Source organism: Conger conger, chromosome 18 (genome assembly GCF_963514075.1).
Source record: "Conger conger chromosome 18, fConCon1.1, whole genome shotgun sequence".
Lineage (NCBI taxonomy): Eukaryota > Metazoa > Chordata > Actinopteri > Anguilliformes > Congridae > Conger > Conger conger.
Window position 1 is genome coordinate 22591065 of NC_083777.1, and position 25828 is coordinate 22616892.

At 48.5% G+C, this 25828-nt stretch overlaps 1 protein-coding gene across 18 annotated transcripts in view; it reads right to left on the reverse strand.

Moving 5' to 3' along the window:
* The window catches only part of camk2g2 (calcium/calmodulin-dependent protein kinase (CaM kinase) II gamma 2), an 83925-nt gene extending 59718 nt beyond the window's left edge, over positions 1 to 24207 (reverse strand). For all 18 annotated transcript variants that reach the window (XM_061227662.1, XM_061227654.1, XM_061227658.1 and 15 more), the window contains exons 1-2: positions 24037 to 24207; positions 22725 to 22819 (exon numbers count right to left, since the gene is read on the reverse strand). In XM_061227662.1, coding sequence (XP_061083646.1) covers positions 22725 to 22819; positions 24037 to 24101 — 160 coding nt within the window. In that variant the 5' untranslated portion in view covers positions 24102 to 24207. The remainder of the gene's footprint in view (positions 1 to 22724; positions 22820 to 24036) is intronic.
* Positions 24208 to 25828: the final 1621 nt, after the last annotated feature.

A 25828-nucleotide genomic window follows, 5' to 3' on the forward strand; every position in this document is an offset into this window, starting at 1 on the left:
TGTTTACATCTGAATCTCTCTCTCTCTCTCTCTCTCTCTCTCTCTCCACCCTTCTGCTGTCTGTCTGTGGGGGTGAGCACCCCTCTATCCCCGGCAAATGGGGAGGGAGGGGGGCAGCCCAACAGGTTCCTCACATTGCCGAAAGTTGCGCCAATTCTCTCATTTTCAGTTGGAGCCCTTCCAGTTAAGATTCCCATGGGCACTCTTGCTCGGGACTGAACTAAAAGTCACACTGAAACAGAAATGTGAGTATGAGGGGAGTATGAGGGCATGTATGTGTGTGTGTGTGTGTGTGTGTGTGTGTGTGTGTGTGTGTGTGTGTGTGTGTGTGTGTGTGCGTGTGTGTGTGTGTGTGTGCGTGTGCGTCAGGCTGTTTGGGAAGGGGTGTGGAGCAGACAGGGAGGGACGGTGACGTAAACGATAGAGGCCAGAGACAGAGTCCTGAGTGCCTGCAGGCTACACTCACACAGCTTGAAAGGGAAGGAGGGCCTGTGATGTCAGACGCATGTTATGGCCTGCTTCAGCAACAGGGCCCCCCCTCCAGGCCGCCAGCTCCTTCAGCCACCTGAGGAGGACCATGTAGCGCTAAACTCTGAGCGCTAAACTCTGAGAGCTAAACTCTGAGAGCTAAACTCTGAGCACTAAACTCTGAGCACTAACTCTGAGAGCTAAACTCTGAGCACTAAACTCTGAGCACTAAACTCTGAGAGCTAAACTCTGAGCACTAAACTCTGAGCACTAAACTCTGAGCACTAAACTCTGAGCACTAAATCTGAGCACTAAACTCTGAGCACTAAACTCTGAGCACTAACTTTCTGCCAACGGGGAGATGAGCTCCTCGGGAGTGCGGCTCAGCTCAGGAGAAGGGGGGGGGGGGGGGGGGCTGGGGGGGGTGCCAGCTTACGTAACGAGCCGCTCTCCACGAGCTTGAGTAGATGTTTTTACAACCCGAGCTCCTGGAGACTGTCAGGGGGAGGACGAACGCTCCTCGCTGTGAACCGCTCCCCAAACAGGCCACGATTACACCCCCTCCGCCTCCTCAATATGCAAAAGAGGCGCAGGCTGCCGGAGCCCTCCAGAGAAACCCACTGCGCAACGAACGAGGGAGCGAGGGAGCGAGGCAAGAAAGAGAGAAAGGAGAGGAAAAAAACACAGGAAGAAACTGACATTCTTTCTCTCGCGTTTTTAAAAATGCTACAAGTTCCTTTCACGTTGGCACAGTCTCGGGAAGGTACGAAAACGCCTAAAACGGTAAAAATGCTTGTCACTGGGCAGATACCATATAGGTCCCCTTAGCCAGTAATACATCATTCATTTGTACCCTTTTTGCTTGGCAAAGGTACTCATTAGCACCCAAAAAGAACATTACTGTACTTTCAGGGTACATTTGGGCACCTCTGCTGTACCTTTATTTCAGAGAGTGTACTGGCAACATCGAAGCGAGTTAATTAAATCGCAGGTGGGGATAATCACGACCCTGCCCCCATCCATCTCCGACCCCTTAAGCATATTACACGGGCCCAGAGGAGGTCAGAGTGCATCTGTGCCTCGGGTGATGTCCATCAAGAGACCGTGGGGGGGGGGGGGGGTCTCGTTTCACTTTGCCGGCTGTCGTTTGGGTTGTTTTCTCCGCCCCCTATCCGCCCCAGGCTCCTCCCCCGCTTCCCCGCCATTGGCCGGTCACCCACAGGCTCGTATCCTCAGGTCCCCTGGCGCGGGCGCGCTCATCCTCGCACAGATCATGTCGTCTCGTGTCTGCTCCCTGAAGGTCGCGGCTTAAAAAGGGCTTACGTAACGGTAATCGCGCGCTGGAAATTTGGACTGCCGTCATCCTCCGATGGCCTTTGTTAAAATTCTCCGCCCCCTGCTTTTTGAAAATTTAACAATGTGAAGGGCAGGACTGAAAAAGACAGTCCTGTTCATCTGCTCTTCTTCAACAAGGAAGGGCTTCTTGTGGATATGACTGCATCGGCTTGTAAGCAGCGTTTACGAGATGTTGCCAAACACGAGGCGGTATGGAATTTCGGTTACGTGGGGGGAACCTTCTTTACCTCCCTCACTGTTAATCCCTTCTAAGTGTCGGGCACCCCCATATTGCCTCCTCGCTCGAGTAGTTTGCTACTCCTCTTCCTCAGTTGCCGGTTCTGTCAGCTCTCTCCTGTTTCTCCGCTAGCTTTCATTCCTCCTCCCTAAAAGCTCTTAGAATCTCATCTAGCACCCTCACAAACTTTCTTCCTCCTCCTCCTCACTCAAACTCCTCAAACACAGGGTTTACTCTGCATGTCCCTCCCATCATGCACTGCTCTCCACCCACACAGATGCTTCCAAAACTGCCGCTCCAGAGACCAAGCACTGGCTCCCAAATTCTGGGGTTCACACTCCACCGACCGGCCATGGTACTGCTGGATCCACACACCGGAAACACAGCGTCTTAGAGCCTTAGAGTAGGATTAAGGCTCTGAAGAGGTTTTTTCAGAATGTCAGTGACTCCATTGCTTTCAGGCACCAGTAGTGACTGTTACATCACCATTGGAATGCTTAGTAAAGAATGCTCACATATTTGCCACCTCACACCTTAACTGGTTAAGGCTTCGGAGGCCTGGGACAAGGGCCCACTAAAGAGTAAGAAGAAAGACCACAGTAGTCACATTCAGGACAGACCGCGACCCATTTCCACACCACAGTTCACCAGGTCAGATTCAGATATCGAAGAAAATGGGGGCACCAAGGAACTCGGAAGACTGCCCTCCCATTGATATAGATTTCCCAGATTAAATTACAGCTTTCACTTGCACCTATGGCCTATGGATTCTTATAGATTACAAGTAGGAGAGCCAGGGAGTAATTGAATTCATATGTCATGGTAACCTATGTAATGTACAACATATAGGTTTCAGTGGGGAGCAAATACAGTCCTACATCTTACTAAAACTTCCAAAACAAACAAAAAAACTGAAAACCCTCTTTAGTAAAGAAGTTTATATGAATCTATAGAATGCTAATGGGAAGTTCTGCTATGGCAGTTGTAGATGGAGGTGTGTCAAAGGATAGCATATTAAAAAGAAGCGATGAGAAAAAAGGGTCTAAAACCAATGGAGTGGAGGCATACTCAGAAGGCCACACAAATCAATCACAGATCTTGGGCAGAGATAATCATGCGCAAGTAAAGAAAGAAAACCCACATGCTATGGTGGAGCACGGAGGCATGGCACAGGAGGATGAAGGGTAATCCGACGGAGCGCAGGCCTCTGATCTTAGCAGCCGGGGTGTAGGATAAACAAGTCGCAGAAAGGCAAGGATTTACCCCCAGATCATCTGCTGACGGGGACACGGAGCACTTACACAAGGTTATCTTCCAATCTGGACATAATGCCGGGGAAAAAATAAGAAGGCTTAACAGATGCCTGCTTGCAGCATGCCGTGATGGAAAATGAGCAATTTCCAAGCAGGTCTTCAGAGCTTTGATGAGCTGTCAATCAGCCGAAGACACTCACCGCTAAAGCTGTTATTTTCATGCAGAGCCAACATCTTCAACAGCGAGGTCAGTAACGCGGGTGTATGTTTCCAGAACAAGACCTCCATTACAGAACATGGTCATCCTTGTCTCCCACTGATCACCTGGCCCAGGCAATAGGGTATCACCGTGACTACAGACAGCCAGTGCAGTGACTTTGGATGGAGAAAACAAAATGCATGCTGCTGGTGACGTTGCTTCTCTGTCAGAGGAAAAGTATTATGGGTCCTGGGATGAGTTCAGCTCAGTTGTATAACCAGCTGGTCTTCTGCATGACCAGTCAGAAATACTCCAGTTTTATTTTCTTTAATTACACCTGTACCAGAAGTAAACAACCTGGCCATGTGAAATTCTCCCAGAAAGACACACCGATAAGTGCCGATAAGACAGGCAATATTGTGCAGCCCTATCGTGAAGTTTTATAGAATTCATGAGCACTATGTGACAGCCTGTCAGATTGACTGACGGACTGACGCCCTATCTTGCAATGCCTGTCATGAGAGAAAATGACACTGTCACATGGGCGAAAACCAGCTTATTAGCACGGCAACTCTCCAACACTCAATCTGTCACTCGCCTCGAGAACATCACTTAGATTCCGCACTTCCATCTGCACAACCAACCCTAAACATAAGGGCACTGTTGCAAGCCTAAGACCTCAATTTTCTGACAGCATTATTCATCCAACTGCCTAATCCAGAGAGAGAAAAAGGAGAGAAAGAGGAAAGAGAGCGAATGAGTGAGAGAGAAAAGAGAGCGAGAGAGAGAAGGGAAAGAGAGAGCGTGCGAGCAAGAGCTAAAGTGAGAGAATCATGTAAAGTGACATGACAGAAATAAGAAATGAGGCCTGAGACTCTAGCGGTGAGAGTCATGCGGAGATGCCTGGAGATGGTGTAGAAGACACCGTTGACCATAACAGAAGGCGACTACTTCCCGAAAACCCTGTGAAATTTGGCCCACGGTCCAGCAGGCGTGCCTGGACTCGAGACCCGGCCAAAGGCGAAAGGGAACAGGTCGCAAATTCGGCCGCTAAAAAGTGCTGCAAGCAGAACGAGCGAGTCTAGACAGCTGCGCAGGGTGGCAGTTACGTTTGAAACGGTGGAATTTCCGGGAGAACCATCCTAGAGGGCCCGATGAAACATGACCACCCTGACACCTCAAAACAAAGATAAAACAATGATACAACCCTGCTGGATGTATCACATTACATTACATTATTGGCATTTGGCAGACGCTCTTATCCAGAGCGATGTACAGTTGATTAGACTAAGCAGGAGACAACCCCTCCCTGGAGCAATGTAGGGTTAAGGGCCTTGCTCAAGGGCCCAACAGCTGTGCGGATATTATTGTGGCTACACCGGGATTAGAACCACCGACCTTGCGTGTCCCAGTCATTTACCTTAACCACTATGCTACAGGCTGCCCTGGAGGAAACAAAAAAAGGTAGGATTTGCACGTCCCGGTCATGTACCTTAACCACTACGCTACAAGCAGCCCCCTTTTCACCTTCAAAACGAAAGGCAGAGCCCAGGGTTCTACTGTCATCTAGGTTTTCACTCCAACCCAAATTTGGTACTTAATTTAACATCTAATTCCGCCCTAGCTGTGGAATGAAGCATGTTTCGTAGCACATGCAGACTCTTTCCGAGCGGGGACGAGTGCCTGTAACACACACAGGATACACACTGTGAATAGGGTTGACCGCCACACATATGTACAGTATATGTCGGAGCATGTTTTTTCAGGAGGCCAGAATATGTCTGGTCAAATCTCCATGAGACAACATGAGCCCTCAGTGCAGTTCCTTCCATCTCGCCCTTCCCCCACCCCCACCCCCACACTGCCCTGCCCCAGCCCGCCAGAGGGAATGGGGTGTAGAGGGGTTTCCAGCAACATGGGTCCGTCTGATCGAAAGAGACAGCGATGAGTTTGGGCACAACATGGCAAGGCCTCCAGCAAACCACAATATATAATTAACAGAGATCTGCAGCAGAATGCCCTATAAACATCAAACCAAGTTCTACTGGGCAAGCAGAGAGTGACAGATAGAGAGAGGGGGTGACAGTGAGAGAGAGCAAGGAGAGACAGAGAGAGGGAGTGAGTGAGAGAGAAAGAGACTTATTTTCTTTTAAGGTCCTTTTATTTGTATCTCTATGATCTGAGACCTCAGAGAAAAGTCGCAGGGAGAGAGGGAACGAAAGGGGAAGAGAGAGACAGGGAGAGGAGGTCAGAGAGAGAGAGAAAGTGAGAGTAACAGAGTGACAGGAGGACACAGAGTGAAGAGGGCAAGTGCAGACAACAGACGGCTCATGGGAATCAGGGATGGGGCGCACCCATCACCCACTGCAGAAACCAAAGAAGAAGTCAGTCTCAGCAAGCATTTGAAGCCAGGAATCCACAGAACTGACCCATGGCCTGCGTCACAGTACAGTCTACCTGGTGTTTGCGTGATGTTGGCGGGGTTGGCCCTCGCAGAAGACATCAGGACCCCGTTGGGACATGATTTTAAAAAAAGATTGGCCACTTGTCAGGAGCTTTGAGGTGGGAGAAGGGAGAGGTGGGCGGCCTGTAGCGTAGTGGTTAAGGTACATGGGACCCGCACGGTCGGTGGTTCGATCCCCGGTGTAGCCACAATAAGATCCGCACAGCCGTTAGGCCCTTGAGCAAGGCCCTTAACCCTGCATTGCTCCGGGGAGGATTGTCTCCTGCTAATCAAATGTACGTCGCTCTGGACAAGAGCGTCTGCCAAATGCCACTAATGTAATGTAATGAGAAGGAGCATTGTGTGAGAGTGGGGAGAGGGGTTTGAGGTACAGGGGGAGAGGAGTATGGGGTAGAGGAGTGTGGGGTACAGGGGGGAGGAGTGTGGGGTACATGCTGTCAGGGGAAGACCACTCAGCCCATGTGACATTTCTAGCCTTGCCTGAACCCACGGGGTACCCATGTGGGCCAAGGGCTAAATATAGTGCAGGGAGGTTGTGAGTCTGCTGGGATGGGTGCAAAGATATATTTGGAGAGAAAGGAGAGGCCCTCAGGAGCCCAGAGAAAGAGGCAACCTTCCCAGATGCCCCCAACCCACCCAGACCTCCCTAACCTGACATCCTGGAGACATCACATGACAAGGTGGACACACGCTCTCGTTCTCTCTCTTTCCATCTCACTCACACACACTCCCACTCTCTCATCTTCATACTCCCAACTCTCAGGTAGGCCATACGGCCCTAAACTCTTCACTCTCTCCTGCCTCTCCCTGCCCTGAGCCCCACCCTATCCTCAGGAATAGTGGTCGTCACCTCTGACCTGTGACCCTCACCCCCTCCTCTGCCGGCACTCCTGCATGAAGCCTGGCTGAAACCCACGAGCCAACCCCCCTTTCCCAGGAGATTTAGGGGCTCCACTCCTACACATCTGCCTCCACCTTTCAAAACCCACACCCACCTCAGGGGTGATTGGAGCACTGATTGGAGTCTCCTTCTGCTCACCCACTGCATCGATCCCATCTGGGTGCATACCAGCTGTCGGGCCGGGTCAATTTGCACAACAAAGGGGCCAGAAAAGAGGGGGGGGGGGGGGGCGGGGGACGGTGAGTGAGAGGATTTGGGGTGTGGTGTGCCCCAGGGGAACGTCGTTACACACAGATGAGAGGGGCCGGGGGAAATGCTGATGGACCCGTCCTCACGGAAGGAGGCGGTCGACGAAGAAGAGTCCCCCCCTGTTCAGTTTACGACCCACTCGCGTAGGCATTCGCCAAAGGCTTTTAGCTAAAGCACTTCACAGAGGGCTCATTTAGCCTGGCTGGAACACCCGACACTGGATGCCACAGTGCGAAAACAAGGGTTCCTGTGAGGAAATTAAGAACAGGAAGATTTTCAGAGGGACGGACGACCCAAACACACTCGAACGGAGGGCCGCTCTGGACGGAGAGGAGAAGGAGGGAGAGGAGGAAGAACAAAAGAGAGGAGGAGGGGAAAGATCTGATACAGGCCTCCAGAGGGGGCTGAAATGGAGACTGGAACCGCAGGCCCACACGCTCCACACGTTTCCAGCTCCCTCCCCGTTCCGTCACACCTGCTCCCTCTCCTAAATGTAATGGCTACATCCTTAACATAGCGGCCATGTTGTACCATGCTCATTTGTACCCAAAGAGAACGTTACTGTACTTTCAGGGTACTGCACATTTGGGAAATTTGATCCTTGGAAGAATAAAAACGTACCCCCACTGCCACTTTACGTCTGAGAGCGAAGCCTGACGAGCGGATTACCGATTCACTGATGTGAGAGGGTGCAAAATGACTCCTCAATTAAAGCAGTGACACAGCAGCCAGGCACAGATATCGTGGGTCACCTCCGGGGGTGGGGGTGGGGGTGGGGGGAGTAAGGGATCTGAGAGGACCGACTCCAGAGAGCTCCAGACCCCACGCCTCCCCCCTCCAGGCGCCCGAGTGCCTTTTTTCGGAACGCGGCTGGCCCGGGGCGGACACGGCCCTGCCACGACGAGCGCGGCATCCTGGGAAACGTCCCGGCCCCCGCGGAGGGAGAGCGAGCGCCTCGTCTCCACGGCCCCCGGAGCCCGGCGGAGACGCGCGAGTGCGCCCAGCGCCGCGGTAACTCGCACCGACGGGGGAGCGGCCGAGGCTCCTTTCAGACGGCACAAATACGGCCGCGTCGCTTCTCTCTCTCTACCTCCCGCCGTCTCTCTCTCCTCTGCTTTCTATCTCTCCCTCTCCTGCTCTCTCTCTGCCTCATTCCTGCGCTCTCTCACCCGCTCTCTCCTGCACTCTCCCTCCCTCTCTTCTCTTTTTCTGTCCCTCTCCTGCTCTCTCTCTCTGCCTCAATCAGGTGCACTCTCACCTTCTCTCTCCGCCTCTCTCCTGCTCATTCCTGTGCTCTCTCACTCTCTCTCTTCTCTCTTTCTCTCTCTCTCTTTTTTTCCATGTGGGGGGCATTTGTCTGTTTTTGTTTTTGTTGATTGTTTTTTTTTTAGCTACTTTTAACTCAGATTGTAGAGCAAAAAAGGTTTCTGGGAGGTCTCCAATCATAGAGACTTAAATAAAAGGAGTCTCTCTCTCTCTAGGCACGAGGGTGAAAGAGACGTACAGTAGCTGTGGATATCGCATCGCCCCCGTGTTCTCCCGATGAAAAAAGACAGGGAAAAAACAAACAGCAGAAAAAGAACCATGTATGATGGTCGACCGTGACCCATTGCGCCCCTGACTGATGATGAGCTGAAGCATACACTGTCCCGCTCGCACACACACACACGCACACACACATACTTACACACACTCACACACACTCACACACACACATACATACATAAACACATATACACACACACACACACACACACACACACACACTCCGTTCGCCCGCCGGCCTCAGCTTAATGGGCTCGGCTAAGCAATTTGCCAGCATTTGCAGAGCTAGAACACAGCGTACTGCTTGACCTAAGAATGCAATAAAAGCTTACAAAATGTGCAACAAATGTGCACTCTCACTCTCTCTCTCGCTCTGTCTTTCTCTCACATGCACATGCACACACACGCACGCACGCACACACACACACACACACATCCTAAAGCAGATTTGTTTCTTTCTCTCTCTCTCTCTCTCTCACACACACACACACACACCCAAAGAAAATCTGTCCATCCAGCTCAGCCTTAATGAGGAACTGTAATGTGTGCAAGGCTTGTGGATTATCAGGTAGCAGAAAGGACCCTCTGACTGACACACTGGAAAAGCAACTGGTCTGACACACACAGACACACACACACACACTCTGACTGACACATTGGAAAAGCAGCTGGTGTGAGAGGAGATTGCCAATGCAGATAAAGCCACATGTGTCTGTCTTTACATAATCCACACATCAGATGCAGGGGGGGCTGTGCACGTCTCTCAGCCAGCTTCTCCAAATAACGCATTTACACAAGAGCTCCGCTTTTCAGATCATCCACGTCGTCCCAATCCAGCTTGGCAGCGGGCAAGTAATGTCACCGGAGAGCAGTGTGCAACAGTTGAAAATGTGTGAAACGTGCTCCTTTTTCACACACAAGGGGCACAGTACTCAGATATATTCACCAGAGTTGGTTTTTTTTCTTTCATTCCTGGATTGTACACGGCGAACGACAAGGAAAGACACCACGTTCTAATGCCAGCACTGGAGAGAGACGCACCTCCCCCCCAACACACACTCACACACCTCCCCCCAACACATACACTCACACACGCACACACCTCCCCCCAACACACACACACTTAAACACACACACACTCTTACATGCGCACACCTCCGCCCCAACACACACACTCACACGCGCACACCTCCCCCTAACACACACTCACACACCTCCCCCCAACACACACACACACACACACTTATACGTGCACACCTCCCTCCCAACACACACACACTTACACGTGCACAACTCCCTCCCAACACACACACACTTACATCTACACCTCCCTCCCAACACACACAGACCTGGCTAACCTGTTGTTCTGAGTCTTCTTGCTGCCTCTCTCTCTCTCCCTCTCCCTCCCTTTCTCTCCCTTTCTCTCCCTCTCTCTCTCCCTCTCTCAGAGCTCATTAACATGCAGGCACACTCCCCTCTCTCTCCCAGACAGCTGCACAGTCCGCATCACCAGGCCCATAGCAACCCTCCAGACACCATCATACTGCGCCGTTTCTCTGGTCTCTCCTTCTCTCCCTCTCGCTCTCTCTCCCATACGCTCTCCCTTTCCCTCCATCTCTCCACCCCCCCCCTCACTATCTCCCCCCCTCAATCTCTCCATCCCTCCCTCCCTCAATCACTATCTCCCTCTCTCACCATCCCTCACCCTTACTCTCTCTCCATCTATCTCCCTCTCGCTCCCTCTCCATCACTCTCTCCCCCTCTCACCCTCCCCTAAACAGATTCTGCCTACCTTTCCCTTAGCCCCGCCCCTCTCCTGACAACACTGGCCCCAGCTCCACCTCCACCATGATACCTCCTCCCACTACTCCTATTAGACATGTTCTAGCAATGACACACACAAGCGCTCTCGAACACACACACACACACACACACACACACTTAACAATGTCTTTGGTATAGAGGTACTAGAGTGAACCCAGCTTAACCCTCCTGCGTGTGTGTGTATGCGTGTGTGTGTGTGTTCTGTGTATGTGTGTGAGCATGTGCGTATGCTTGTGTGTCAAACGACAATCCATTCCCGCATTGAATCAGAAAGAACACGCCCAACCTTGCAAAATCCAAAGAGGAAACCGTCCAAAGTGGGATCGTCAAGAAGACACATCTTAAAACCACATTGAACATCAATCATTTCTATACCACCGTTTCACAACTCAACAGCACTGCCCTTTCTTTTGAAATACTGTAATTAGACACATCGCAGAGAGAGAGCGGTTTGAGGGCAGGAGGAGGAGGAGGAGGAGGGGGAGGAGGAGGAGGAGGAGGGGGAGGAGGAGGGGAGCGCTCCCCTCCTTGGGCAGCGAACGGCCTGTCGTTGGCCACCTGCTCAGCCGCGGCGCCTCTGGCGAGTTTTCGGGCGTGTTCCCGCCGAGGGACCGGGGCCTCGGGGCACCCGGCGAATTCCACTGGGTCATGACCCACCTTACGCTCCCCCGCACGTCAGGGAGCCGCCGCGTTTCGCCACAGGGGCACCCCGAGAGCGGGGAGTCGGGGAGCCCACTGCGGCAGCCTCGCCGGGCCTCAGCGGCCGACGGCCGGCAAATACCGAACCCGCCATCCGCCATCGCAAGCCGCGCACAGCCGCGAGACCGACACTGCAGGAGGGCCAGGCACGCGGCATCAGCTGACGTTTTAGAAGCGTTCCATGAGCGTTTTTGTTGGGAAAACAACGTTTGAATGTACGTTTTTTTTGTCACATGCAATACCATATGCTCTGCTGAAACTATTCCTGAGAACAAGGAGAAATGCAGAAGAGAAACCAAACAAGTAAAATAAACTGTTCAATATTTATTCCAAGGGAAGCAGTTTCCCACAAAAGGGTATTCAGGTGAGTTATGTGGAACTACAGAATAAAGACAGACATGCTAAGAAGCACTGTACTCTTCTGATATATCTCAATTTATTTTGAATGCAAAGTAACATGTTGATTAATGCTCTCTATTTGAGACTAGTCTGTACCCCACCTCCCTATTGTTTTCTGTTCCCCCTGTATTATTTTTATTTTCGAGAAAAGAAAAAAAGAAATTTGATCACAAAAAAAAGAAGCACTGTACAATATCTGAGAAAAGGCTAAGGAATTCTCTATTTGTGCCTTGTAAAATTACCAAACCTTACCCTAAACTAAGGCGAAGAGACGTTCCAAAGGTTTACCTGAAACTCAGTCTTACTGCATCCGAAAACTTACTGGATTCTGAAAGCTAACGCAAGCCTTAACATATTTCAAAACTTGACCCAAACTCAAGCCCTACATAACTCCCAAAAACCCTGAACGAAGCCTTAAAGCGTAAAAAAAAAACTTTACAGTACACTAAGCAGTGCAGCTCTCTCAAACACTACACTAAACTGAGCCCTACAGCCTTATTTTGTGCGCATGTTTAAGGAGTGAGATGGGTAAGAACCTAACGGGATAGATGTTTTGGGTGATTGACAGTTTGGAGAGACAGAGCAGACCAGCCAGCGTTCAGCCCCAGCAGCTGCAGGGCTCAGAACAGTGTTCAGTGTTCAGTGTGCTGTGAGCCAGCTCGTGACACACCGTGGCCTCTGCACACCGTTACTGCACACTGCGTGAAACGCTACTGCTCAGTTCATTTTCAACGCTCAGCCAATCAGCTTTCCCCGTTTCCCCCACGCTGCAATCTTACCTGGCCAACGAAATTACAGACAGGCTATCCTATCCAAACTGCCGTTCTAAAGATACGGTCACACGAGTGACAGTGGAATAGTTATGATGTTAAATGACTTTAAAGAACCTATTTATGCGTTACACCCTGCTCACCAGGGTACAGGGTTATGCCTCTTCCAATAATGTGGGCCCTTATACTGACTCGTCAAAAGTACCTTTAGACCTTTAGCCTCTGTGAATTTTCTCTGGGAGAGGGGCAGAATTTTTTCCGCAGCATCTCACCATAAGAACAAGGGACTATCCGTGTTAGAGACTCCAGAGGTCTGGGCAGTTAAAGTAAAGCAAGAGAGAATCACTGGCAGGCAGGGCTGTGCATGTCTGAAGAGGACCTCCTTAGACCCACAGTGCGACCAAGCACACTGGCCCATGATTAATCACTTTTCAGGAACCCACTTCTTGAGTGCTTTGTTGCAGCAACATTAACAGGAAATTGACTAGTCAAGACCAGTGTTAACTCATGTTACTCAACAGGCCCGCAGTCCATCCAATCGCACAGCCAATCCACCCACCAGTCATGTACCACTGCATGTCAACAACACACTCTTTGATTGGGGGAGCTCCTTTTTCTTACAACAGAGCAAGGTGAGATCACAACGGTCTTATGACTATTTTATTCTTTCTGGGCAGCGGCAGACTGCCTGGCGCAGAAGCACCTGTGCTTCGGTTTCCGCTGCGCGTGGAGCACAAGCCAATGGCAAAGGTCTGGCTCTAAATCAATCCGGGGGTGTCTTGGTTACAGATTAGATCCGGACAGGGTAGGGCCAGCCCACAGCAAAGTTGCCAGAAGGAGGAAGGGGACAAAATGTTCCTGTGAATTTTTCCAACCACTTACGTTGTCTCAAGCAATGTATAGGGCATATGTGCCCTGCCAACAGCTATCAACTGTCTAACTCAAATTACATCCATTAGAAAAATGGTAACGCATTGTAAATATCTTTGTGTATAGATACTTTATATTGATCAACTGCATAACATTGGAAAAAGGACAATGATTCATACAAAATGCATCAACTAGTGAGCAAGCAAGCATACAGGCTAACAGGAAAAACCTTTCCCAGGTGATGAAGACATACTGTTACTGTTACAGTAATCTAGGATGATTATTACTTCTATTCAAATCCATAAAATGTGTTATAGACCACAGAACAGAGTCATGTCAGCCTGCTTTGGCCTCAGCTTGGCCCGAGTCTGGTTGACCAGTAGATAAAGCAAACAGGACAGACATGAACCAGGAAGACTGGAATCTAGGCCCTGAGGGAAATAGAGGATTCTGGGTAATTAGTATTACACAGGACCATAGATAAGCTCCCCAACCTCCACGCGCACCTGTTTTCATTTTTTTTAAACGTTCCCAGAGATTACACTGTTTGCTCCTCTCGGTCTCACTGCCCGTGGCGATCTGCACTGTTCAAACAGCCCAGTCATGCCACAGTAACAGTGCACCTTCAGTCTGATCACAGTGTTTCCTCAGAACTATAATCTCGCCAACGGAAAATTGCACCATTTTCAGTTAGAACCAAACAAGGAAGCACAGTGATGAATTTGGAAATAGCCACATGCTTTACGCTCCTCTCACAAATATCCCCGAGATTCTCCAAGATGGCGGTTTATTAAAGTCTTTTTTTTTTTCCCATCACAGAGACTTAGGGTTGCTTGTTTTGGCTTCACTCTGGAAACACAGCCCACCTTCCTGGCACGGAGCTCAGAGTCTGTGGCAGGGCGACATTGTTCTTTGTTAGGTAACCGCGTAAGTGCCGTGATGTCACAAATCACATGCCATTTCAGTGACTTAATAGAGCGTAACTGTATCCGTATCAGATACTGCCCTCATCCGGGTTCCCTGCCCAACTTCCTCCATCCGCACACACACACACACACACACACACACACACCCCCACACACACGCACACAAAGGTGGTGTGACAGTGTGTCTGCTAAGCTCTCAGATATGCCGTGGAGACAGTGAGAATCTGCCAGTTATGGAACAGGACAATGTGCCATCACACCTGGTCTCCTTTCAGCATCGTTTCAATTAGCGACCGGAAAATGAATATCAATTCCCTTTTTGGCTCATGCATTCCATGTGTATGTGTGTACGTGTGTATACGCTTGTGTGTGAATGTGTGTGTGATTATGGGCATACATCCCTGTGTGTGCTTGTACAGGTGTGTGTTGTGTGTCTGTGCAGTCTGTGGGTGTGTGTGTGTGTGTGTGTGTATCTGCATGCGTGTGTGTCTGTGTGCATTCAGTAACGCAAATGCAGCAAGTCCACAGCCATTACTCCGACCCACCGGAGATGCACAGATAATTTCTGTATTTGTCTAAACGCACATATCATTGAGATGTGACGTCGTTTGCACTCAACCCAGGAAAGCCTTTCCATTTGCATGGGACCCCATGCAAACGAATGAAAAATAAGCGATGTGCACGACATGCCCTAAACCCCGCCCCTCCGACAGTTGTGTAAGAGACATATAGGGTTTACTCTCCTGAATCACTCACCACGTCTCAGGTGAGACTGAAATACAACTCCCAGCTGCCAGCTCATGCTGCAGCTCCCCGCAAAACTTAGCACAACCTAACAGGAAAAAGCAAGAGGCAGTTCCTGGCATTTTCTTGTGCAGGATTCAAGATTCACTGGAAGCAAAGGTACTGTCAGGCACAGCACTCAGATAAAGGGGCCTATACTTTCAGTAAGCACTTTATTACGTATTTATTAGACTCATTTTTTTGACTTATGGGTGTTCTGATGCTGTAGCCTATCCACTTAGATTTATGATGCGTTGAGTGTTCAGAGATGTTCTTCTGCATACCACTATTATGAGGTTATTTGCGTTACTGTCACCTTCGACTTGCCATTCTCCTCTGGCCTCTCACATGACCAAGGCGTTTTTGCCTGCTGCTCACTGGATGTTTTTTGGTTTTTCACACCATTCTCTGAAAACTCTAGAGACAGTTGCGGGTGAAAACCCCAGGAGATCAGCAGTTTCTCAGTTGCTCAAACCACCCTGTCTGGAACCAACAATCATTTCACGGTCAAAGTCAACTTAGGTCATATTTTTTCCAAATTCTGGCAGTAGATATGAACACTACCTGAAGCTCCTGACCCATATGTGCATGATTTTATGCATTGCACTGCTGCCACATGATTGGCTCATAAGATAGCCGTATGAATAAGTAGGTGCACGGGTTCCTAATAAAGCGCTCAGTAAGTGTACACACTACGCAAAATGCCTTATCAGGGCGTGAATATGCAAACCATGAGCTAGAACTTTGGGCACCCATGCAAAATGCACTTATTCGTAAATGGTTGATAATGAACAAGCTGAGCTGGTGGTTGATAATGGCTGATAATGAACAAGCTCAGCATTCATACAGTAGGTAGCAAATGACAGAACGACTCAACCATGAGCAGAGCAGACAAGAGTGGGATCGTCTGACATCAGGTTTGTATTGAAAACAAGGCCCAGCCAGAGATTAGATCAACTGTGCCTTTACACTGCAGTCGTCCCACTTACATAAATATAAAATATCAACTGCAATGCGATGGAATTTAATCTCACCGTAACACAAACATTCAACAGACCGTTATTCTTAAACCCTGGGCTCCTACCGTTGCCAAGAGATGCGATCATTTTTCAAGGAACTGCACCACTGTGTCTTTTTTCTAAATTGCTGCCACAACTCAGAAACACACAATAAGCATTTGCCACTCCAGCTACACAAAACACTATATTTTCAAATGCAGACAAGTGGATACTGGTTTAATGAAGGCATTAGTACATTTATAAATAGGTAACAGATGTAACATTATTGTTTGTACATAAAATTTGGCTTACTCTCGTCAAGTCCCTCAGATTTTATTGAATAGCCTTCTGTTCTGGGCTGATATTTTCTGTTGAGTATACGAGCAGTTTAACCATCCATCTCTGCAGACTCACTCCTACCCTGATGAGTAATTACAGCACTCTTTTGATACTTTTGGCTTTCTAGACTCAAGTTTTCTTCAGACCTGCTGGTTTCTGTTCATGCATCACAGTGCTTTTTTTCCTCGGGCTGGTGGGTGGAAATGTAAGTCTTATTTTCAGTCCTCAAGTAAGTTTCCATCAACTTACTTTCGCTTTTAAAAACGATACACTGTGCAAACTATGAGCAAACCTTAACTTGTGTAATATGTAATCACAGCTGATAAATGAGCCAGGGGGAAACTAATGACCATCAGGGCCTTGACTGTTGCATATGTTCTACCAGGGCAGGCGAACGCTAATTTAAGAGTATTCCTCTTCAAACCAGAAGATTTGTCTGAAAAATGCTGACTCAACTGTCTTATACCATTACAAACTGCCAAGCTCTACTTCACCTGAAAAGAAAGAGTTTATTTCAAACGACAACTGAAATAGAACAGAATGTCGCCTGTGTCAGGATAGATAGCCACAAATAGGTTAACTGAAAGAGCTTAATTTAGCACGATTACCACTTCCCCATTTTTTTTTGTACATTTTGCTCCCACGCATGTCACCTATTTGAGTTCTTTGCAACAATAACAACACTCCTCCGTTTGCAGGACTGCGTTCCTTGGGTGGCCCTGAACGGCGTAATCACCCAGCATGCTGAGCGTTGGGGCGATCAATAAGGGGGGGGGGGGGGGGGGGGGGGCATCGACCGCTGTGCTAACCTGGGCCACCCTGACGAGTTTATCTCGCAAATTACGTCCAGGAAGGCCTGGGACGCGAAGAGAGAGAAGAGAGGGAGCGTGTGGGAATCTGTTGGGATGCTACTATCTCTGGGGGGCAAGGAGGTCTGTAACGTTACCCACCGGGGTCTGACTGCGGAGGGGCCCCAAGAAAAACCTCATCCCTCCATCCTGTCCTCTCCATCCTCCCCTCCAACCCTCCTCCTCTACCCTTGGGCTTCATGTCATTAAATATTCACACTCTGCATTTGTCCCATTAAAGATGCACCGCTCTCAGCCTTCCCCTCCACCAGTGACCCTCCAGCCGAACGGGAGGGGGGTGGGGGTGGGGGGGGGCTTCCTCTCACCGAGGCAGCCATGCCGCCGTCCGCTCCCTTCCCAGCAGCCCTCAATTATTCAGCCGCCACGTGCCCCCCTGCACCGCCACGCCACGGGCCCAGCTCCCAAACGCCAGCGCCAGACGCCATGCGTGTCCTGACCTACTCGAAAAACAGTGCGGCCACCCCAGCTGAACACAGGCCAAAACAACATACCTGCAGCAGTTAGTGACTGCCGGTATAATCTGTCACTCAGATGTTTGTATGTCATATATACACTCGCTGAGCAGTTTATTCGGAACACCTGTACACCTGCTTATTCACGCGATCATCTAATCAGCCAATCACGCTCAGTGAGTGTATATACATATATGTTTAAAACCCGCCGTTGGGCGCTCATGTTGTGTTTCCGAATGTATGCGAGTGACATCACTTACCGTGTCATAACTGAAACACCATGCAATATGTCTATAAAAGCGTTGGTTGACATATACCGGTAGAGGCAGAACAGGTTGCGTTGGCCGCACCCCAGAATACTACCACACAGTAAACATGGAATACCACAGACCAAAACGGTGTTATATGTGCGACTGCACAGGACGGTGGGGTATTTTACAGTCACGGGGGTCTTCTGTGGGTTGAGCCGGCACACAAACTGTCTGGGGTTTGGCCTGTGTGAGGGGTATGGAGAAGCGAAGAGCACACGACACGATGCCTCTCGAGCAGAATTACCACAAACACATCACCACCAGTTCAATACCCAATGAGCACAAGGGGGGAGAGAGAGAGTGAGAGACAGAGAGAGAGTGAGAGACAGAGAGAGAGAGAGAGAGAGAGAGAGAATGCATCCCAAGAATGTCCTAAACAACTCACAATGAAGGAGTGCTGTGTGTCCCGGGGGGGGAAGGAGGGGGCAGAGAGGGGGGGAGAGAGAGGGAGGGAGAGTGGGAGAGAGAAAGGGAGCGAGGGAGGGAGGGAGGGAGGGAGAGGAGGTGGTAGAGAGAGAGGGAGAGAGACAGAGAGAGAGAGGAGGTGGTAGAGAGAGAGGGAGAGAGACAGAGAGAGAGAGAAGGTGGTAGAGAGAGGGAGAAGGGAGGGGCAGAAGGAGAGCGATGAACACTGTAGCGTTGAGGGATAAAACAAAACAATTATCCACTCCATGGTAATGAGAGCACACGGTGACCGCAAACCAAGCAGCCGCGGCCCCATCACAACAGCCCTGCGCCACAGGGGCTCCTGCCCACTCTGGAGAGGGGAACCAGGGGCCCGAGACCACCAGGGAGGTGGCAGGCATGAACACGCGACATACCCAATGCCCCAGACTGGCAGGTCCAGCAAACAACACACACACACACACACACACACACACACACACACACGGGTACAGACACGCAATGCACGTGCGCACACACACACACACACACACACACACACGGGTACAGACACGCAATGCACGTGCGCGCACACACACATGGGTACAGACACGCAATGCATGTGCACACACACACACAGACACACACTGCACACACACGGACACACACACTGCACACACACTGCACACACTGCACACACTGCACACACACATGGACACACATGGACACACACACAGACACACACACTGCACACACACATGGACACACACACAGACACACACATGGACACACACATGGACACACACACATGGACACACACACTGGACACACACACAGACATACACACTGGACACACACTGGACACACACTGGACACACGCACAGACACACACACTGGACACACACTGGACACACACACAGACACACACACACACAGACACACACACTGGACACACACACAGACACACACAGACACACACACTGGACACACACATGAACACACACATGGACACACACATGGACACACACACATGCACACACACATGGACACACACAGTACGATGCTGAATTTTACAGACACAGAGCCCAGAACTGCTCCCTGTGTCAGGGGCATACTCCGCTCAGAGACTTATCCCAGGCGAAAAAGAAGCCAACGCAAACACAAAGACTAGCTTTGCAGGAAAATCCCAAGCTTGGTCTTTATGTTTTTCCCTTTGTCAGACTGCGATTCCTTAATTCTCTCCTACTCAAGCTCAATCTGTTCTGGCAATAGGAAGATGGCACATGTTATTGATATCAATATGTGCAAATAAATCACGAAAAAAAAACAACAAAAAAAACATGGTCGAGCCTTCTGTTTACTGACAGCCCACTGGTATGCCCAGGACCTTCAGTACCTATTAGGGTAATGGGCTCCTGCAGATTAAGGGAGATGGTTCTTTCTTGTCCCCCCCTCCCCAGATGAATAGAACTGTTGTGTTTTATTCAGCACCAGCCAATGATGAATAGTTTGAAGACGCAGTTGCCTGGTTACTTAAAGGAACACTGCCAAAGCCTGTGCAGATCTAATTACCTGTTGTTTTTAAGAGAACTTTGACATTTTTTATTATTTTTTTTTTGCTAGTGGGCCATCACAAGGGGACTGTGGACCCTGGAGGGTGATCCCCAGGGAAACACAAACTCTCAATCCAACGCTTCTCAGTTCCGCCGGGTTTGACCTGCCGGACCAAAAGCGCAATGTTCTCTGAGCGCTTATCGAACACAAGAGCGGCATAGCCGCACAGAAACAAGGCCGCGGCAGCCTTGTCAGAACACTATGCCGCGACTGAGCCAGCATCAATAGGACGAAGGCGTGGAGAATCCTCTCGTCCTTGTACAAACGGAACTAGGAGGCTCTGTACTGTACAAACACGGCACTTCACACCGGCACATCAGATATGAAGTTAAAAACATTTACAGGACATTGAGAGGGAACACGCCAGGCTGTTCAATCATCGCCTCGTCTGTCATCAGATTGGCCAATGCATGCGTCTACCCAACTAGCCAATAGCAGCGACAGATACTATCCATCTCCTTGGAAACAGAGGGGAAAGAGTGATGCAACAGATAATTGCGCAATCACAGTTGATATAGAAAATAATTATTTACCACATGAATGTCTGTTTAATTTTGCTCAAGTTTCATTTGTAATCAAAAAATTAATTACCTTTGGTCATTTGGTTGTACAGCACGCTAAAGGCCTTGCCTCAGGCATTGATTGACATGCATTCACAATTTTACTACAAGCTCTCCTTACTTCACTGCTTGAACACAAGAGTTTTTGCCACACATATTGAAAAGTAACATTTGTGTTATCAACTAAAGAAAACAATCTTACAATTATTTTACAACTAGTTGCTAATTATGTTGGCCAATATCAACAAAAAATAATGAGAAAAGCAGAGTACCACATGAACACAGGGAGAGCTAACTCCAGGACTCGAATCCAGCACCTCTTTCTTGCGAGGCACCAGTGCCACCTACTATGCCCCCGTGCAGCCATAATGCTAGGGATCAAGGTCTTGTGAAAAGCCTTGTTTTCAGCCCTCTTTTCCTTGGAGATATGCAGAGTTCTGTCTCAATAGTGCTGTCCTGGCAAAGGGATGGTGCACAAACTACTGAAAACAGGGTTGCAAATAATTTTGTCGCCTAACTTCTTGGAAAATAAAATGATAATGGTTTTTATTTACCAATACAATTGCTCTGTTCCCCCCCCCCCCAATTGTATTAGTATGAAACAACATAATTTCCTCTATTTTATTGAGTACCGAATATAGCTCATTACCGTTGTGGGTTTTTTTTTTTTTGTTAATCTTTATCAAGGGTGCCAATCATTTTAGAGGGCACTGGAATTGGCCTTCTCAATCCCCATCGACAGATTACATGCAGTGTCCACTTTCCAGAAACAGATCCAGGGCTTTTGTTTCTCTGGGGGCCTTGTCTCACATATCCCCCTGCCTGCTGCCTCCTCGCCGTATTTAATTAGACTGGATGATATCGACACTGAAGAGCATCTCGAACCCAAACACGTCCACTCTGGCCCGTCTTGCCAGTGGTGGACAGGTGACGTCCCGGGGCAGGCTGGACAGAAAGGCGAGTGGAAACAGGACCCCGGTGTTTAAAATGCATGCTCCGGACCGCAGCTGCCACGAGTCTGGATCTGCACGGTTTCAACGTGCCTGCCAGTTACGCTCAACTTAGCGCTTCTGACAACCCGGAGGGTTCGTTGAGTTTCCAGGCCTATATGTCCCTTCTAACAATCGGCGCTGATGCGGCCATCAAGTTGTCTAACGTTAAGGCTGCCCAAGCGGCTCCTTCAGCGTTTTAATGACGGTGCTTCCGCGTGACTTCTGATATCGCCGTATTCCAGCGGCTGTACCAACAAACACCGCTAAAAACGCGTTAACCAAACCGCATAGACTTTGACTCGCCCTTTCTGCCGAGCAACACGTTTGGCCGCCGCGGGCTTCAACAAAGATTAAACAACGACATCTCTGACTTTGCTCTGTGTATGTGTGTGTGCGTGAGCGTGTGTGTGTGTGCGCGCGTGTCTCAGAAAGAAAGACTGAGGTTAGAGAGAAACACTGGTAAATGCTGCTGCGGGTCCAATAACATAGCATGACTTTCAAACGCAAATTATATTCTCTACGTACTGTAAAATGCTAATTAAACAGGGAGAGGTCTAATAACAAGACAATACGGGCATAATCCTGACTGTACATCCATGCGTAATGACGTTGCGTACCTGGTTCCTTCTCACTGAATGACATATAATTCTAACAAAAATTAACAGTCGTAGCAAGGCAAGTGTAGAAAGAAAATTGAATGCAATGCTGGTTTAAATCACAAAGTCCGTGGCACCCAAAGGCACAACGCCATCAAAACAGATTACTATAAACCACACTGGCATCTCCAGTTTACCCACAGAATCGAGGACGCGCGGTTCTACGATTGCACAGAAAACGTTTTCAACAGCATGACACAGCACATATACTCGGCAAGGCTACTACAAGAGGCCATGTGCGGCTCCTGGAAGCAAATTCAGCGTTAGTCTTACAAGGCAAGAAGAGGCGAATCATAGAAAGCGCAAAACTGCAGCTACTTTGGAAATGCCTGTGGCTTGGACTGCGAGCATGCCCTCTGAGCATTTTAGGACAAGCAATCGTAACACTAACCTACAATAATCGTAATGAGCGTGAATTCGATACCATACAGCCTAGTAACCAAAAAGAAATCCAAGATTGCATCCTTCTAAAATCTAATTGTCATGATAATTATCACCCTGAATGTACACAATAAGCTGACGTCCTTCGTCCAGTTAAACACTTTTCACTCAGAAATCGATACACAGCACATAAGGGTACAACAACAACAAAAAACCGTTTTAATTCCATTTTATTGTTGTCTTACCTCTTGCTGAGAGTTTTTTTGTGTTAATAATTTTAGCAGCATATTCCTGGCCAGTCGATTTTTTAACGCACCTCCGGACCACTGAAAAGGCACCCCTATGTTGGGAAGAAAATGCAACAATTAAACTGCTATTATCCAGTCACATCAATTCAGTTTCACAATAACACAGCACAAGGCAAATACTTTGCACAAAACGTACAAAGGAGTGTGTGTGCGCCGACGCCACAATGACAAGGTGCACATAGGCTACACAAAGAGCACCCTACTGAATTGACAGGGCTATGTAGGGGAGATATTTTACAAATAGTAAACATTGCAGCATCCACCAAAATTACCAGCAACTAGTAAAGGCTGTCAAAGGAACACATCTAGCCTTAGAATCTTGGCCGTATGTCTACACCGATGTATTATGGCCGATGGAAATGAGAATGAGCTTGCATCAGGAGGGCCAAAGCAAGAAAAGGGGTACGAGAGAAGCTGAGTATAATTGGTGCGCTGGTAACGGAAAGACAACAAGACTAAACTGAACAGGAAGCGTCGTGTAGGCTCATTTTTATCGCATGTGCCATATCCACATATGAAAACTGGTTATCTTTCAGACCAACCCATAGGAAATCCGCAACTAACACTAAGCATTCCTTTAACAGCCACCCAATGCATACCGCATGTGCAAAATATGTGACTAGCCATAAACTCGGAGTGGGGTTACAAAACCCGTACCCGTCGTACCATATTACGAACGATCTTAACGCAAATATGACACATTTCCCGTTGGGTATGGACAATGATACGCAGCTCGACAGCACTATCGTTACACAAGTCTGCAGCAAGCATTTCTTAACTGCGTGGCGCTTATCAAAATAAAAGCATTGAAAAAAATAGTCTTGGCTACGGATCAATGAAAGAGAATGAAAGGCCAACGCATTATTAATCTGGGTCCGAGAGGGTTTCCTCATAGAAACGCATTGACGTATAGCGGATAAGAGGTAACAATGACTAGCAGCAATATCTCCCCCACGACCAAAAATAAATAAATAAATAAGTATTTTACATGCAAGATCATCATGCCACTACTAGCCAGTTATGTACTCCACAGAATCACACAAATACAGTCCACGTTGTCTACGTTGTAGATATCTTGAGCTACAACCGGATTAACAACAGTCGATGCAATCAGCCATTCGCTTGCTGCCTGCCCTCTCTGTTTTTGACAAGCAAAAAAACCCCCCTGTCCTGTCAACATCCAACTAGGCAGGCACAGAGATACAAAGCATTAAGTAAAGATATCAAATACAACGTCAATCACGCTTACTTTCCGAGCTCTTCGTAGAGCTGATATTCGTCTGTGAACCTGGTGGAGGTTACAATTGTAGCCATGTTGTGCGGGGTGTATCGCCTCTCGTTTCGGTGACTGCGCGCTCAGGTTTCGGGAGGAGATCTCATGCGCTCCGGGTTTCATGCACTCACAGAGGAAAAGAGATAGAGAGACAGAAAGGGAGGGGAGGAGGGGTGGTGGTGGAGGTGGAGAGAGACAGCGAAAAAAACGGCCAACAACGCGAGATTTTCTCCCCTGTGTCGACAGAGGAGAGGGAAGTCAAGATGCGAGGCACACTGCTGTTGCTGCATTGGGATCCGGATACGTTCTGTTCCAAAATAGCCGATCCTAGATCAGCGTGACTCATCCCTGACCGTAAAACCAAACCATTAAATACAAGGTGTAGACTGATCTCAGAGCAGTTTGCGCGGAAAGGACGCTGTACACCCCGCATTGGCACAGCAGTTGGAGAGCGTCACCGAGGACCGAGCTGTCGCGGGAGGTGGGAGGTTTGCACGGTGGTGCAGTTCTTTGAAGAGAGACCAGAATCAATCGTTTTCATAAGTGCAATCGTTTATATCTATTGAACATTTATAGTAGTTTTATTTTATTGTATTATCTCTTTTCCTTTTAATGAAAATGTGAAGCACGACATTGGTTTTGTAAGCCATTATTCAGTTGCGTTGTAGTAGATGCACACCAGGCACTGTCAGTTTCGTAATTTTTTCTTACACTTACCATCGTTGTACTTTTTGGGTAATTCAGTCAAATATTGTGCATGGAAAGTATGCTACAAAATTAAGCGTCTATTTTGCTTTATGTTTGAGCATATGATTCGTGTTCCTTTCGCGTTGTAGTTGAACCACAGGCAGTTTTTATCTCACGTGTTTTTTGTGTATCAACGGTGGGGGAAAACATTTCCGAAAGCCACGTCTACTCTACTGTAACACAGACCCATAATAATAATTATTATATTTTGTCATTTAGTTTTCCAGGTTAGTCCCACTGAGATATACATCTGCTTTCCAGGGGAACCTTGAACTCATGAATGTTAAAATACACACATAAAATAACCTTCGGTCCAAAACAGATTGGTTTAAGCACATACTACTTAATTTTCTCATTTTATTGTTGACATCTTGTTCGCAGACATTTTATGGCATATCTTTGTTTTCAGTTAAAATCGTTGAAAGCTGTGGATTAGACCAGGGGTCCTGGAGGGACAGTCAGTGTGTGGGTTTTTGTAATTTCCTTTGTTTTAGTTTTCTTACACCTCTATAAACCATGCTGCTTAACTCCTGTACTTGAGCAAAGTCAAATATTTAGGATGCACTTGCAGTCTGCAGCTGGTGCTTAGGCTATACAAATGTCAGATAAAGATATGATTGGGCCAATTAAGTAATTAGGAGCACTGAAAATCCTGAAATGGATCGGTCTTTGGATTAGACTCTACTCCGAGCTACGTACCTCTCCTTTACTCTTCACCAACTCAGAACTTCACTTCCTTACAACATTGACCCTTTGGTTCTTTTGGACATCCCTGAGACTGCCTGCCCAGCTAACGTTCTCACAACGTTTTGGTAACACTAGCATCATGTTTTTTGCATTGCTGGAACATCACAATACTGTTGTGTGTAACCTCAGATTGTTGTGAGAATGCAGGCACACTCAACTACTGCTCGTGGTCCACTAAACATTACCGTACATGTTATTTAGCTGACGCTTTTATCCGGAGTGATTTACAGTTGATTAGACTAAGCAAGGGACAATCACCCCTGTGGCAATGTGG